This window comes from Amblyraja radiata, chromosome 9, assembly GCF_010909765.2.
Source record: "Amblyraja radiata isolate CabotCenter1 chromosome 9, sAmbRad1.1.pri, whole genome shotgun sequence".
In the NCBI taxonomy this organism is placed as follows: domain Eukaryota; kingdom Metazoa; phylum Chordata; class Chondrichthyes; order Rajiformes; family Rajidae; genus Amblyraja; species Amblyraja radiata.
Window position 1 is genome coordinate 5,538,044 of NC_045964.1, and position 17,517 is coordinate 5,555,560.

Below are 17,517 nucleotides of genomic sequence, written 5' to 3' on the forward strand. Positions count from 1 at the left end.
TGTTGGGGTCCATGGATGGAGTCGAGGAGGAAGGTAAAGGGAAAGGTGTTGCATCTCCTGCGGTTCGGTTGCAGGGGAAACTACCTGGGGAGGGGGTGGTTTGGGTGGGAAAGGACAAGTTGACCAGGGAGTTGCGGAGGGAACGGTCTCTGCGGAAAGCAGAAAGGGGTGGAGATGGGAAGACGTGGCTAGTGGTGGGATCCCGTTGGAGGTGGCGAAAATGTCGGAGGATTATGTGCTGTATGTGACGGCTGATGGGGTGGATGGTGAGGACAAGGGGGACCCTATCCTTGTTACGAATGGCGGGAGGGGGAGCAAGAGCGGAGCTGGGAGGTATCAAGGAGATCTAGTGAGAGCCTCACTTATAATGGACGACAGCTATCCAACACCTGGACAAATCTCCTCTTCCACATCCCCATTCCCAGAGGTGCTGCCACACACTCTTAACTCTATCTTTTTCAGTTATTCCATTATTAAATATTCTTCATATCTTTTTTTAATCTTGGATCATTGATCCTTTTTATTTCTCCAGTACTTCCCACAGTATAATTGGAAACGGGATTTGATTTTGTTTCTCTTTAATATTAATTAGAATTTCAGATGTTTTTTTGAAATTGCACATGAAACCTCATGGAAGCTGACTGAGTTCTTGCATTGTAAAGCTTTCTGTTTCTTTCCTGGACCCTAGGGATTGATGGCTTTGGATTCCCCAAACACAGGGATTGTGGATTGGAGAGAGGTGTCCCTGTCATATGCAAAGGATTTCAGTGAAATGGGTGGGAAGATAGAAACACAATTTGAAGTTACTGACTTCCAAACTAACAAAGAAAGCGCAGAGGGCCATACAGGTGGTGAGTGCAACCTCATTTTGTTGTCATGTCACTGAACAGGTTAAAATGTTTAAAATGTAAATGATACAATATAACTTTATTGATCACAGGAGGGAAATTGGTCTGCCAATAGTCATAAAATAAATGTAAAATGTCGAGTGGAAAGTCCAGGATTGGGGATTCGCAAAGATTGGGGAGGGGTTGGGGGGGGAGGGAGTCAGTCTCAGTCTACCCCATGTGTTTAAGAAGGAACTGCAGATGCTGGAAAATTGAAGGTAGACAAAAGTGCTGGAGAAACTCAGCGGGTGCAGCAGCATCTATGGAGCGAAGGAAATAGGCACTTTCTTCCCAATAACCCTTTCTGGCTTAATCCCTCCCTTCACCACCTCCAGTTTAAATTCCAGTTGGAATATTTTGGAGGATCAAGTAACCAATTTCAACATGTTTTCACCCGGGAAGATGTGGAGGATTCATCATTTCCAGTCCTTCCGCCCAGCCCATATGCTGGCATGCCTGCTATTAAAATTGAGGTTGAAGGTGTCAAGATTGCTCAACATTAATACCACAAAAGCAATTGGACCAGATCAGATACAGAATCAAGCCCTCAAGATCGCAGCCGAAGAACTGGCTCCAGTTTTGCAGTTCATTTTTCAACAATCGCTTGACTCGGGCGATGTTCCGCTGGATTGGAGGAAGGCCAACATCACTCCTCTCTTTAAGAAGGGTTCAACCACCAACCCAGCGAATTATCGTCCTGTTTCACTAACAAGTACTTGCTGCAAATTGCTGGAGCATATCATTGATAGTAATCTGATGCGACACGTGAGCAAACATGATATTCTTGCCGACAACCAACATGCATTTAGGAGGCATAGATCATGCGAGTCTCAACTTATCCTGACGACAAATGACCTGGCCAAGCACCTTGACAGTAACGTCATCATGGATTTAGTTGTGCTGGACTTTTCTAAAGCATTTGATGTCATCCCACACCAGAGACTGCTTCGGAAGCTTGACTTCTATGGTATTCGTTCCAACACGAAACGATGGATTTCCAGTTTCCTGACAAAACGTCTTCAGCATGTGTGTGTGAACGGAAAGAGCTCCAATTGGCATCCAGAGTTGAGTGGTACACCCCAGGGCACAGTACTTGGCCCACACCTATTTTTGCTTTACATAAATGACATCCATGAAAAAGTCACAAGTACGACCAGACTATTCGCTGATGATTGTTTGCTGTACCGTCCAATTAAGTCAACTGATGATGAAGATGCTCTCCAAAAGGATCTCGATACTATGGTCGAGTGGTCACAACAATGGGGCATGCAGTTCAACCCTTCCAAATGTGAAACCATGCGTGTCACCAGAAAGAGGAATCCAGGCGTCACATCCTACAACATACTTGGTGTCACCCTTGAAGAATCCAAACAAACCAAGTATCTTGGCATCAAATTGCAGAATGATCTGCGTTGGAATGGTCAGACTCATCATGCAACAGTGAAAGCAACAGGTGTCCTAAACTTCCTGAGGCGCAACTTTCATCATTGTTCAGCTTCTGTCAAGGAGAAGCTGTATTTCACCCTCGTTAGACCTCATTTGGACTACGCAGTTGCAGCTTGGGACCCATACACAGATAAAAACATTTCATCCATCGAACGTGTCCAAAGACAGGCCGCTCAATTTGTTACTAACACCTATGAGAGAGAAGCGAGTGTCACCAAACTTCTGAATTCTCCGGGGTGGAACCCTCTCCAAGACAGACGTGAAGCTCACCGTTTGACCTGTTTTTACAAAATGTTAAATGGTCAGCTCGACATAGACTACAAGACCTACACCAACCCCAAACCAATTAGGAGCAGACGAGGGCATTCGATCCAATTTGTGATCCCAGCGACAAAGACAGATGTGTACAGCAATTCGTTCTTCCCCCGCACAATTAAAGCATGGAATAATCTCCACCCTACTATAGTTACCCAACCAGATGCAACTAAATTTAAAGTAGCACTTTCTTCCCAATAACCCTTTCTGGCTTAATCCCTCCCTTCACCACCTCCAGTTTAAATTCCAGTTGGAATATTTTGGAGGACCAAATAACCAAGAACCAAGAATAGGCAACGTTTCGGGCCGAAACGTTACCTATTTCCTTCGCTCCATAGATGCTGCTGCACCCGCTGAGTTTCTCCAGCACTTTTGTCTACCTTCAGTCTACCCCATGATAGAAGGGGGAGGAGATGTACAGTTTGATAGCCACAGAAGTGGAAGAAGGATCTCCTGTGGCATTCTGTGCTGCATCATGGTGGAACCAGTCTGTTGCTGAAGACGCTCCTCAGGTTGACCTGTGTGACATGGAGGGGGTGAGCTGTATTGTCCAGGATACTCTGCAGTTTTGAGGAGCATCCTCCCCTCCCAGACCACCTCCAATGAATCCAACTCCAACTCCGCCCCCAGGACGGAGCCAGCCTTCCTAATGGGCTTGTTAATTCTGTAGGCGTCCGCAGCCTTCGCCCTGCTGCCCCAGCACATGGCAGCAAAGAAGATGGCACTGGCCACCACCGATTGATAGGGCAGCAAGATAGCTTAGCGGTAGAGTTGCTGCGGTTGCAGCACCAGAGACCCATGATCGATCCCGACTACGGGTGCTGTCTGTACGGAGTTTGTACGTTCTGCTTGTGACCCGCGTGGGTTTTCTCTTCTTTTTCGGTTTCCTCCCCCACACCAAAGACGTTCAGGTTTGTAGGTTAATTGGCTTGGTGTAAGTGTAAATTGTCCCTAGTGTGTGTAGGACAGTGTTAATGTGCAAGGATCGCTTGTCGGTGTGAACTCGGTGGGCCGAAGGGCCTGTTTCCACGCTGTATCTCGAAACTAAACTAAACTAAACTAAAACGAACAGCAACTGCTAGTTTACACCGAAGATAGTCACAAAATGATGGATAACTCAGCAGTCTCTTGCCAACCGTGAAATTGTGCGTTTGCAGTGGGGAACGCAGCTCCTGAAGTGGTTTTATTTTACAAACAGGGTGCAGTCGGGCAAAATGGGACTGTGCAAACAGTGACTATCCCCAGTTATCAGTGACAACATGGAGATTTAAGTTACAGCAAGTGTAGTATTCAAAAATAATATTTGCTTCTGATTGATTAAAATAAATGTTGATTAACAGATAATGATTTAAATTAATTTAGCACGATTAATGGTTTAACTTGCATCCCTGTTTGTAGTTGTGTTGGATTCATCATTTGATCAAAACTGTTATCATTTTAGAAACTGACTTGTTCAATGTTCTTTTTTTTTAGGTCTAAAGTATCCAATAACAATCAAAAGTGCGAAGGTAAAGATGAGTTTGTTCTAATATTGTTCCAGGTAGTAGCATAAGTGCCAGCATTGTATTTCCTAGTTTAAGTTACATATTTTAAAAAGCTTTAATTTTTCAATAGTTAGTCCAAAATGAATGTTCATAAAAGAAAGGTAAATAGGGAGCCATGTGGATGTTGAGATCAGGATAGAACAGCAATTTATGAATCTATAAAGAATCCTGCTGGCTGCAGAGGACTGCATGCTTTATTTTATGTAAAGATAGTTGCAATTGTCTTGTAGGTTACTGGGAGAGGGGCAGCTGGAAGGAAAAGTAATCCACTGGAGAGGGCAGAGGTTTCAATGAACGTTTCAGCAGCGATGGGGCTTGGAGAAACATCAAGGTCACGTTATAAAGTTTTGTTTAGAGATACAGCACGGAAACAGGCCCTTTGGCGCACACTTCTTCTTCTTGCGTATGGCGGGCACAGCCTAAAGTTGGAGAACAACTTGTTCTATTTGATCTTATTTGATTGTGCACCCAAGGATTAATTGCATTCGTTGAACCAGGACGGACCATGTGAAGGTTGCAATCTGAGTGTGCACCTACCAGCGATCCCCGACATTAACACTACCATACACACACTAGGGACATTTTTACATTTATACCAGGCCAATTAACCTACAAACCTGTAACCATATAACAATTACAGCACGGAAACAGGCCATCTCGGCCCTTCTAGCCCGTGCCGAACACTTATTCTCCCCTAATCCCATCTACCTGCACTCAGACCATAACCCTCCATTCCTATATAACCATATATGTATCTACGTCTTTGGAGTGTGGGAGGAAACCGAAGATCTCGGTGAAAACCCCAAGTAGTTCACGGGGAGAACGTACAAACTCCATACAGACAGCACCCATAGTCAGGATCGAACCCGGGTTTCTGGCGCTGTAAGGCAGCAGCTCTACCGCTGCGCCACCGTGCCGTCCCTGATGATAGGAAATTTCTCCAAAGCCTCCACTTCCTTCACCGATGAGGAATGGGCAATTTTGGGAAATATTAGAAGCCTCCAAGACTGTTTGTAAGTAACAAGCAATGGAATAATGCTTAGTGATGGGATATACATATTGATCTGTCTGCTTGAATAAGTCAAGATGAGATATGTATTGCTCATGGAAAATGTGCATTTTGAGCCGAAGTGATTATACTGCTTCTGTTTCACCCCCACATAGGACCAGCACCCATTCCACTCAAAGAGGTAGCTTTAAATTGCGAGTCAGTATTTGACAATTGTGTCATACAAGGCAACCTCAGGTCTACTTGTAGCCGACTGTGACAAATTTGACACTTGTTTATAGGGTAGCCAAGGAGAGCAATGGGATACACACGTGGCCAGCTTCCCTGCTCTGCCTGACCTGCTGCTAAACCCCTCACCTAACAGGTAGCAGAACTGCCTGCAGCGTGGTGCCACAGCTCACAGCTCCTTCTCCCCCACTGTCTGGGATTGGTCCCATGTCCCTAAAATGTGCTGGTGGGTTAAGTGGCGGCTGTAGGGTTGGTACCCCAGACAGTTGACAATCAAAGGGAGGCCAGTGAGCATGTGAGAGAGAACAGGATGCAAGGCTGCAGGGAAAGTACCACCATGGAAACATAGAAACATAGAAAATAGGTGCAGGAGGAGGCCATTCGGCCCTTCGAGCCAGCACCGCAATTCATTGTGATCATGGCTGATCATCCCCTATTAATAACCCGTGCCTGCCTTCTCCCCATATCCCTTGATACCACTAGCCCCTAGAGCTCTATCTAACTCTCTCTTAAATCCATCCAGTGACTTGGCCTCCACTGCCCTCTGTGGCAGGGAATTCCATAAATTCACAACTCTCTGGGTGAAAACAGTTTTTTTCACCTCAGTCTTAAATGACCTCCCCTTTATTCTAAGACTGTGGCCCCTGGTTCTGGACTCGCCCAACATTGGGAACATTTTACCTGCATCTAGCTTGTCCAGTCCTTTTATAATTTTATATGTTTCTATAAGATAACCCCTCATCCTTCTAAACTCCAGTGAATACAAGTCTAGCCTTTTCAATCTTTCCTCATATGACAGTCCCGCCATCCCAGGGATCAATCTTGTGAACCTACGCTGCCTCAATCACAAGGATGTCCTTCCTCAAATTCGGAGACCAAAACTGTACACAATACTCCAGATGTGGTCCCACCAGAGCCCTATACAACTGCAGAAGAACCTCTTTACTCTTATACTGAAATCCTCTTGTTATGAAGACCAACATTCCATTAGCTTTCTTCACTGCCTGCTGTGCCTGCACGCCAACTAGGGTGACTGGAGCTCCCCTCCAAGATGGCGCCCAACCCAGGCGACTATTTACATGCGAGCCACAGAGGCACATCGCCAATCACACTTTACAGTCACTCCACAATCTACTCCTACAGAAACATTTATTCCCTTATCATGTATCTGTACACTGTGAATGGCTCGATGGTGATCACGTATTGTCTTTCTGCTGACTGGCCAGCGCGCAACAAAAAGCTTTTCACTGTACCTCGGTACACCTGACCATGAACTAAACTAAACTGGTGACGTCAAATACTGCTGGCAGCTGGTCTGGACCCAGTGGATCAAGCGTCACACTAAATAAGAACTTGTATTGGTCTGGTTATAATTGAAAGCTGACTCAGCGGGTGCAGCAGCATCTAAGGAGCGAAGGAAATAGGCAACGTTTTGGGCCGAAACCCTTCTTCAAACTGAAGAAGGGTTTCGGCCCGAAACGTTGCCTATTTCCTTTGCTCCTTAGATGCTGCTGCATCCGCTGAGTTTCTCCAGCACCTTTGTCTACCTTCGATTTTCCAGCATCTGCAGTTCCTTCTTAAACATAGCTTTCAATTATAAGGGTTTCGGCCCGAAACGTTGCCTATTTCCTTCGCTCCATAGATGGTGCTGCACCCGCTGAGTTTCTCCAGCTCTTTTGTCTACCTTCGATTGTCCAGCAACTGCAGTTCCTTCTTGAACACATATAATTGAAAGCTAACTGGAGAAACAATGTGGGGAAGGTCAGCTGCAACAGCTAACCTGAACACTCTTATTATGGTGTCATTTAATTACTGAGTTTCACATGTGCTTTTTCAAACAGAAAACTGCAGTACACTGCAAGTACATTGTGACCTGTGGAGGTCTCTATTCAGACAGACTGTCACAGAAGTCTGGCTGTAGTCGGGAGCCACGTATTGTGCCTTTTCGTGGAGATTACCTGGTGCTAAAACCAGAGAAGCACTATCTAATAAAAGGGAACATTTATCCTGTGAGTATTTGAGGTCAACTTAAGACCTCCAATTTGCTTTGAGCAACTTCATAAGAATGAGCACATTTTTACAATACCTGTTCCTCTGATAGAATATTAAACCCAGACTTTGGGTGCAAATGTTGAATGCGTAGGGGGTGAAGTATGGCCTGGGGGAAGGTGGATTGCTAAGTTTTATTTTAGCGAGGCAAGAACATATTCCTTTCTAAACATGCTACCGTTCCATTTTCTAAACCAACCTCCCTCCTATTGATACATTTATACCTCACGCTGCCTCGGCAAGGCCAGCAACATAATCAAGGACGAGTCGCACCCTAACCACTCCCTCTTCTCCTCTCTGCCATCGGGCAAAAGGTATAGAAGTGTGAAAACGCACACCTCCAGACTCAGGAACAGCTTCTTCCCAGCTGTTATCAAGCAACTGAATCATCCCACCACAACCAGAGAGCAGTCCTGAACTACTATCTACCTTTTTGATGACCCTCTTTGATCAGACTTTACCTTGAACTAAACGTTATTTCCATATCATGTATCTATACACTGTGAATGGCTCGATTGAAATCATGTATTGTCTTTCCACTGACTGGTTAGCACGCAACAAAAGCTTTTCACTGTACCTCGGTACACGTGACAATAAACTAAACTGAACTGATTCAGTTTTCTGTTCCGCATTCACAATAGTCAAACGTACTGATGTTCAGTTTATACAATTTGTTCCTGTTACTCCTCCATGGCTTCTCTGGAATTCCACCAGGGATAGGTACTTGTAGAAATTATTTGTTGAATTTGGGATCTTGGCGTTAGTTTATTAATGTCATATATGCCTTGATACAATGAAAAACATTGTTTGCATGTTATCCAGTTAAATCACACTATACATGAGTACAATCAGCAGGCCATACATGCACAATAGTCAGTGCGAGAGAAAAATACCTGCCTGCACAGTTTAGTTATAAAGGGCCTGTCCCACTGTACGAGTTCATTCAAGAGTTCTCCCGAGTTTCCCCTGATTCAAACTCGGAGAATTACGGTAATAGCCGCTCGCAGGTACTCGGGGCTCTCGTGGACATTTTTCAACGCATTGAAAAAACGTCACGAGCTTACCGCGTTTCCCGAGTACCTGTAGTTAGCGTTACGAACCGCTAAGAGACGTCCCGAGCTCCGACGTACCCGCTACATACATTCTACGTACTTACCACGAGTTTGATTTTTTTTAAACTCGGGAGAGGTCTTGGGTAAACTCGTATAGTGGGACAGGCCCTTTACAGCGACAAAGAAAGTGCAGGTTAAAAATGTGCAAAATGAGAGGCGATCTCATTGAAACATATAAGATCGTGAGGGGCCTTGATCGGGTGGATGCACCGAGGATGTTCCCAATGATCGGGGAAACTAGAACTAGGGGACATAGTTGCAGAATAAGGGGGGGCTCTTTTAAAACTGAGATGAGGAAGAACTTCTTCACCCAGAGGGTGGTTAATTTATGGAATTCACTGCCCCAGGGAGCAGTGGAAGCAGAAACTTTAAATATATTTAAGACTAAAATAGATGGTTTTTTAGCTGCCAAGGGGATAAGGGGCTACGGGGAGAGGGCAGGGATATGGACCTAGGTATGGTTAGTATAGTAAGACCTGAGTGATCTCCTGGACAAGTGTCGATCGCCTAGATTGGGGTCGGAGAGGAATTTCCCGGATTTTTTTCCCGAATTGGACCTGGGTTTTTATCCGGTTTTTTGCCTCCCCCAGGAGATCACGAGGTTTTTGGGGTGGAGAGGGGTGATAGCGGTATAAAGGGGAGGGTAGTGTCTTGTGTTCTGTGTCTTGTGTCTACTGTTTGTGGGTAAGTGTGTCTGTTTAGTGTTCAGCCATGAGCGAATGGCGGTGCGGGCTCGACGGACCTGGTGGTCTACTCTCGCACCTACTTTCTATGTTTCTATGTTTCTATGTAACTAAATAACGACCCCACTCCACTGCACTATGAGTTCAAAAGAACCATGCCGGCCAAATTTTCAACATGCTGAAAAGTTTTCCGCTACCTAGCTGAGGCCGCGAGTATCCGGGAACTTCCCCCGAGCATGAACAAGAGTTCCAGTGACCTCATAGGACCTCCTAGGAACACGTGTCGACCACGCTGCGAGTTTGAGTCGAGGGCAAACTCGTCTAAACTCGCAGATTAGGTCGCCGCAGTGGGACAGCCCCTTTGGTTTTGGACTTCCCCAATATCGGGGACTTTTTTCCTGCATCTAGCCTGTCCAGTCCTTTTATAATTTTATATGTTTTGTAAGATACCCTCTCATCCTTCTAAATGCCAGTGAATACAAGCCCAGACTGACATCATATGTCAGTACCACCATCTCAGGAATTAATCTGGTGAGTCGACACTGCACTCCCTCTATAGCAAGAATGTCCTTCCTCAAATTAGGAGACCAAAATTGCACACAATACTCCAGATGCGATTGCACCAGGGCCCTGTACAACTGCAGTAGGACCTCCTTGCTCCTCAACTCAAATCCTCTCGTTATGAAGGCCAACATGCCATTAGCTTTCTTCACTGCCTGCTGTACCTGCATGCTAACTTTCAGTGACTGATGTACAAGCACACCCAGGTCTCGTTGCACCTCCCCTTTTCATAATCTGACACCATTCAGAAAATAATCTGCCTTCCTGTTCTGGCCACCAAAGTGGATAACCTCACATTTATCCTCATTATACTGCACCTGCCATGCATCTGCCCACTCACCCAACCTATCCAAGTCACCCTGCAGCCTCATAGCATCCTCATCGCAGCTCACACTGCCACCCAGGTTTATGTAATCCGCAAACTTGGAGATGTCACGTTTAATACCCTCGTCTAAATCATTAATATATATCCATGCCTCTCATAATTGAATATACCAATCAACTTTCCCCTGCCTCCAACACTCCAGAATACAATCCAGTCTGAAGCACGTTCCCAACCCGTAACGTCACCTATCCATGTTCTCCAGAGATGCTGGCTGACCCGCTAAGTTACTCCAGCACTTTGTGCCCTTTGTTGCAAGTTTGTCTAAGTTCTCCTAATAGCTAATACCCTTTAATGCAGGTAGCATTCTGGAAAAGCCTGCACCCCCTCTATAGCCTTCACATGAGATGCTGTTCCTCCAATTTCTGTCTGTAACACCATGGTTCATCATCAGCAAAACTCCGTCTCATTTCACCAACTGCTCTTTGTCAGAAATCGTGTCCGGCCCTTTTATTGTTTGAACATGAACTAAAATAAAGTGGAAAATCTTTCTTCAATGAGATTCTTTGTCTATATCTATTATAAATCTTTAGGAAGGAACTGCAGATATCTAAGATAAACAAAAATGCTGGAGTAACTCAGCGGGACAGGCAGCATCTCTGGAGAGAAGGACTGAGTGACGTTTCAATAGACAATAGACAATAGGTGCAGGAGTAGGCCATTCAGCCCTTCGAGCCAGCACCGCCATTCAATGTGATCATGGCTGATCATCCCCAATCAGTACCCCGTTCCTGCCTTCTCCCCATATCTCCCGACTCCGCTATTTTTAAGAGCCCTATCTAGCTCTCTCAAGAAAGCATCCAGAGAACCCGCCTCCACCGCCCTCTGAGGCAGAGAATTCCACAGACTCACAACTCTGTGAGAAAAAGTGTTTCCTCGTCTCCGTTCTAAATGGCTTACCCCTTATTCTTAAAATGTGGCCCCTGGTTCTGGACTCCCCCAACATCGGGAACATGTTTCCTGCCTCTAGCGTGTCCAAACCCTTAACAATCTTATATGTTTCGGATCGAGACCCTTCATCAGAATCTTCCACTCCTTCTCTCCGAGATGCTGCCTGACCTGCTGTGTTACTCCAGCATTTTGTGTCTCTAATCCTTTAAGGTGTGCTTTGTTTTTTTTCAGGTTCCAAACCCCAAATTTCCTTTCCTTGGTGTGCACTTTACGCCCAGAATGAATGGGAGTGTCTGGCTTGGACCCAATGCAGTTTTGGCATTTAAACGAGAAGGTTACAATCTTTATGACTTTGACCTGCGTGACTTTACAGATGCAGTATGCTATAGGTATGCACAAGATTTCAGGCCATAGTGTATAGGCATCCCTTGTAGTGTATTGAATGTAGAATAAAATTATAAAATGTATACAATTAATACTTCTGTTCAAACTAAACGCTTGAATCTCCTGATCATATTGTTTATTGTATGCTCGTAGTGTAAAGATCAAAACTTATTGTGTTAGCAATTTTAATTGCTTGATAAAAAATAGTTCTTAAATATTGATTCACGTTTTGCCTGTGCTTCTGCAGGCGATTTCATTCACATATTTAAAAAAAAAAATCAAAATAAACTATTCAGAGTAAAAAATGTATACAATACAAGTGTGAAAAAGATACATCTTCTAGATGCGCTGGGATGCATCCTCAGTGATATGACCTGGGGTCATCGGGTATTTCGAGTCTCACAACATCAGACACCCTCGACCAGGCGACCCAGCCGGGGTTGATCAGGCCCAACTTGCGTCCCAGCAGCAACCGCCCACGGATCAGCCCACTCTGCAGGGGTTGGGAGATTCTAGTGCCTGGAGGGACTGGGCTCTGTGGGGTGAGTCCAGGCCGGGCTCCTCCTGCGTCTCACCAGGTTCAAGGCCCGTGCGCTGCACCTCTTTCTCCTTCTCCGAGCATTTCATTCTCGCCTGATGGATTTTTAGGCCACGATGGTTCATTAGGCCTTTCCGTAGCTTTATTGGGTGTCTTTCTCACAAAAGATCTGTGCAAAAATTCTTCCTACATTCTTGCAGGCTAAACATACATTCATTTGCGTCGTATCGTAGTGTTGGCAAATATTTTATCCCACACCCTTGCCACTCGCGGCCCCCTGGGGTGATATCCCTTTCCTCATTTGAGGGGCATCGACATAAACAAAATGTGCACATTGTGTTAATGCTGCCTCACCCGCTGAGTTTCCCCAGCATTTATGTCTACCTTGTATTAAACTAGTTGGATTATCTTTCAATAATGTAACAAAACCTGAAGGTCATGGACTTTGGATCCGTGTGGAGTTAGACATATATTTTGAATGAAAATTTAAATGTAGAAAATTGTTCATTTTTAAGAAAGGAACTGCATTTTTGGTGCTTGAAAATGGTTCTAGTGTGTATCCTTAGATAATTTGTGAGATTGTCGGAAGCATAAAAACGATCTCTTCCTCTCGCTTCACCAGTGGGCTTCAAAAGCTTGCACTGAGACATATGGCGTTTGGCCTGACCGAGATGTACAGAGGGATCGTGATCAGTGCTCAGGTGAAGCAGCTGCAACGATACATTCCGGAACTTACCGTCAAAGATGTCATGAGGTAAGGAGCACAGTCAGCCTCGGACGTTTCTAACTCCTGATTTACTTTGGCCCACAAGCTTTTTTATCTGTTATTTTTAGTTTAGTTTAGAGATACAGCGCGGAAACAGGCCCACCGAGTCTGCGCCGACCAGCGATCCCCACACTAATGCTGCCCTACACACATTAGGGACAATTTACATTTATACCAAGCCAATTAACCTACAAACCTGCACATCTTTGGAGTGTGGGAGGAAACCGGAGCACCCGGAGAAAGCCCAAGCATGTCACGGGGAGAACGTACAAACTCCATACAGACATAGACAGGATCGAAGCCGTGTCTCTGGCTCTGTAAGGCAGCAACTTTATCACTGCGCCACCATGCCACCCTCTGTATTTATACTCCATTATATTCTGTAGATCGCTTGATGTTATACAAATAGTATTCTCCCAGAAAAAGGGAAATGATGGAGGAGATTACACACTCTCCTAATAAACCATTGCTCGCAATTAATTACTGTTTTCCATAACATTTTGTATAGGGGAAAAAAACATTTAAATGTGGCAGTCGAATATAAATTATTTAAGGTAGACACAAAATGCTGGAGTAACTCAGCCGGTGAGGCAGCATCTCTGAAGTAGGGTCTCGACCCGAAACGTCGCCCATTCCTTCTCTCCAGAGATGCTGCCTCACCCGCTGAGTTACTCCAGCATTTTGTGTCTACCTTTGATTTAAACCAGCTTCTGCAGTTCTTTCTTACACATAAATTATTTAAGTGTTGGTTGTAATAATTAAATACAAAAAGGAAATAGAAACATTGAAAATAGGTGCAGGAGGAGGCCATTCGACCCTTCGAGCCAGCACCGCCATTCATTGTGATCATAGAAACATAGAAAATAGGTGCAGGAGTAGGCCATTCGGCCCTTCGAGCCTGCACCGCCATTCGATATGATCATGGCTGATCATCCAACTCAGTATCCTGTACCTGCCTTCTCTCCATACCCCCTGATCCCTTTAGCCACAAGGGCCACATCTAACTCCCTCTTAAATATAGCCAATGAACTGGCCTCAACTACCTTCTGTGGCAGAGAATTCCAGAGATTCACCACTCTCTGTGTGAAAAATGTTTTCCTCATCTCGGTCCTAAAAGATTTCCCCCTTATCCTTAAACTGTGACCCCTTGTTCTGGATGATCATCGCCTATCAATAAGCCGTACCTGCCTTCTCTCCATATCCCTTGACTCCACTAGCCCCTAGAGCTCTATCTAACTCTCTCTTAAATCCATCCAGTGATTTGGCCTCCACTGCCCTCTGTGGCAGGGATTTCCATAAATTCACAACTCTCTGGGTGAAAACATATTTTCTCACCTCAGTCTTAAATGACCTTCCCTTTATTCTAAGACTGTGCCCCCTGGTTCTGGACTCGCCCAACATTGGGAACATTTTTCCTGCATATAGCTTGTCCAGTCCTTTTATAATTGTATATGTTTCTTTATAAGATCCCCCTCATCCTTATAAACTCCAGTGAATACAAGCCTAGTCTTTTCAATCTTTCCTCATATGACAGTCCCACCATCCCATGTTTCAAAATGTTTCCAAATGCAAGGTTAGTTATACTTATACCATTCTCAGATTTGGTTTAATTAGCTGAAGTTCAGGGGCTTGTAAATCTCGACGAGTTTGGATATTTCTGATGTGAACGAACGATCACTTTGCCCAGTGGAATATTTAACTACACAGCAGCAGAGTGGATGGCAGGTCAGAGGTGGCCACGGTCCAGGTCGTGGTCAAGGTTGCAGATCCGAGACTAGGACCAAGGGACAGTGAGTGGATGAATCATTGAAGGGTCTGGCCCAGTGATGCTCAATGTTGCAATGGCAAACTAGATATTGCCAGGAGAAGGGAAGTCTACACTTTCACTGTATCAAACGCTGGCTGGCCATCTAGAAGACTACAACCAGTTCGAGATTTGCTCAAATCGGGAATATAGGAATCCCAGACAATAGACAGTAGGTGCAGGAGTAGGCCATTCGGCCCTTCGAGCCAGCACCGCCATTCAATGTGATCATGGCTGATCATCCACAATCAGTGCCCCGTTCCTGCCTTTTCCCCATATCCCATGACTCCGCTATTTTTAAGATCCCTATCTAGCTCTCTCTTGAAAGCATCCAGAGAACCTGCCTCCACTGCCCAGAGAATTCCACAGACTGACAACTCTCTGTGAGAAAAAGTATTTCCTCATCTCCGTTCTAAATGGCTTACCCCTTATTCTTAAACTGTGGCCCCTGGTTCTGGAAAATGGATGAAATTGTCAGTTACTGTTTGGTTCAACATAAGAACACAAACTGTGAAGCTGTAGGCCATGTGATGCCTTGAACTGCTCAACCAGTCAACAAGGTCATGGCTCAACTGGTTTCATGCCTCAACTTGACTTTCTTTCTTGTTCCTTTGACTATTGATTCCATGGGTCCAAAAATCGACCAGCAAAGACCTTGAATATCCTTACAGATGCAGCCCTCTGGGTCAAACATTCCACCTTCTGGCGGAAGAAATTCCTCTTCATCCCAATTTCCAGCGATGAATAGTGGTCCTGACATTGTGCCCCAAATCAAAGACTCTCCCACAGAGAGGAGCATCATCCCCATTCTACCTGTCAGATCTTCTTCTTCTTGCGTATGGCGTGCACAGCCTAAAGTTGTAGGTCAACTTGTTCTATTTGATCTATTTGTTTGTGCACGTCGGGTTGATTGCATTAGTCGAAACAGGGTGGACCATGTGAAGGTTGCAATCTCCCTGTCAGATGATTCTATCTGTCAAAGTAATTTTACGAAGTACTTTTTTATCTGCATACTAACTTTACAAAGTTCGTTTTTTTGGACCTAAGGAAACAAATATACCTTGATCTCTGACCCCCCCCTCCCCCCCCTCGTTCCCCCCCCCCTTCCCTTCTCTCCCTCTCTCTCTTCCTCACTCCTCTCTTTTCTCCCTCCTCTTCCCTGTGTCGCAAGTGCCTTTGCACCTATTTCTCCCCTTTCTCCTCCCACTGTCCTCTTCGACCTATTGTCCTTCCTCTGGCTTCACAATTTCTCCTGGAGCTGGAAACATGATTTATTATTTGGGATAATCTGAGCTATGAGCTGATCAAGGCAGTGTATAATCCCTACAGTGACTCGCACTGCGTAAGATTTAGAAGTGATGATGAGTTGTGTTGCAGTGTGTACACAAGCTGCAGAGTTTGCTGTGTTTTTGCCGTGTAGCAAACGCAATCCTAGCATTTATTTCGAGAGGGCTTGTGTACAAACACAGGGATGTGATGTTGAGGCTTTGTAGAGTGGATGTGGAGAGAATGTTTCCACTAGGGCAAGAGCGGAACTCGCTATCAAAACATGGAGGGGACCGGGGACACAATTTTTAGGCGGCCATGCGCGCATGCGCACACTCACACACACACGCGCGTGGTCCAGGGAGGCTCAATCTAGCGCTAAAAGCGGAGATTTTAAAATCGGGATCACAAAAACTTGGGGGGGATGTCCCCCACCTCTCAAAACGTGGGGGGGGACGTGTCCCCTCTGGCCCCCCCGGGTTTTCCGCCCCTGCACTAGGGGACTAGAGGTCATATCCTCAGAATTAAAGGACGTTCTTTTAGGAAGGAGATGAGGAGGAATTTATTTAGACAGAGGGTGGTGAATCTGTGGAATTCTTTCCCACAGAAAGCTGTGGAGGCAAAGTCAGTGGATAGTTTTAAGTCAGAGATAGATAGATTCTTGATTAGTACGAGTATCAGAGGTTATGGGGAGAAGGCAGGAGAATAGGGTTAGGAGAGAGAGATAGATTACCAATGATTGAATGGCAGAGTACACTTTGATGGGCTGAATGGCTTAATTCTGCTCCTATCACTGACTCATGACATGATCTTTCTGCAGAGGCCCGTCGGGAGTGCGAGCACAAGCCCTGGACAGAGACGGTAACCTGGTGGATGACTTTGTGTTCGATGGCGGCTCCGGGCCGATTGCCAGCCACGTTCTGCACGTTCGAAATGCTCCTTCACCTGCAGCCACCTCGTCCCTGGCCATTGGCGAAATCATTGCCGATGAAGCGGAGAAAAGGTTCAAGCTGTAGATGCTCTTCATGCCCAAGCCAACTTGGGAAGATTGTACTGGTACAAAATATTTAAACTCAGGGTGAAACTGGAAACGGTTGGGAATATAAGAACAACCTGTCTTTTCGGGTGCAGTTTGCATAATATTTGAGTCCAACAGATGTTTCTGATTTTAAAATAGTTTTATGAATATAACGTAAGAATTCAGGCCGGTTACACTAAAATCCATTTTGCTCACCATTTTGTTTCTGAATTCGATAAATGGTATGACTTTTTTTCCAAACGGGTTTAGACACATCTTATTGAATATATGAGAAATTGCGATAATTGATCGAACATAAATAGTTCTGAAATGTTATAAGATTGAATCACAACAACAGGGAAATATTACGCACAAGATCATACTTTAAACATTCAATTACATTGCACAAATAAAATATGCTATTAAAAAACTGCTTTATAGTCCTGTAATCCGTTGGAGTGATTGAGACAAATAACACAAGGATGCAAGCTCAAGAGTCAAAAGTGTTTTATTGTCATGTGTCCCACATAGAACAATGACATTCTTACTCGCAGCAACACAACAGAATATGTAAACATCGTACACAGTAAACAGTATAATAAACAAGAAAAAAAGATCAGGATGTGCGAGTATA

The 17,517-nt window shown here is 44.9% G+C and overlaps 1 protein-coding gene across 1 annotated transcript in view; it reads left to right on the plus strand.

Moving 5' to 3' along the window:
- Positions 1–17,316, plus strand: part of l2hgdh (L-2-hydroxyglutarate dehydrogenase) — a 42,696-nt gene extending 25,380 nt beyond the window's left edge. The window contains exons 5-10 of the mRNA XM_033026565.1: positions 689–851; positions 4,122–4,156; positions 7,271–7,438; positions 11,339–11,496; positions 12,652–12,783; positions 16,686–17,316. Coding sequence (XP_032882456.1) covers positions 689–851; positions 4,122–4,156; positions 7,271–7,438; positions 11,339–11,496; positions 12,652–12,783; positions 16,686–16,881 — 852 coding nt within the window. The 3' untranslated portion in view covers positions 16,882–17,316. The remainder of the gene's footprint in view (positions 1–688; positions 852–4,121; positions 4,157–7,270; positions 7,439–11,338; positions 11,497–12,651; positions 12,784–16,685) is intronic.
- The last annotated feature ends 201 nt before the right edge of the window (positions 17,317–17,517 follow it).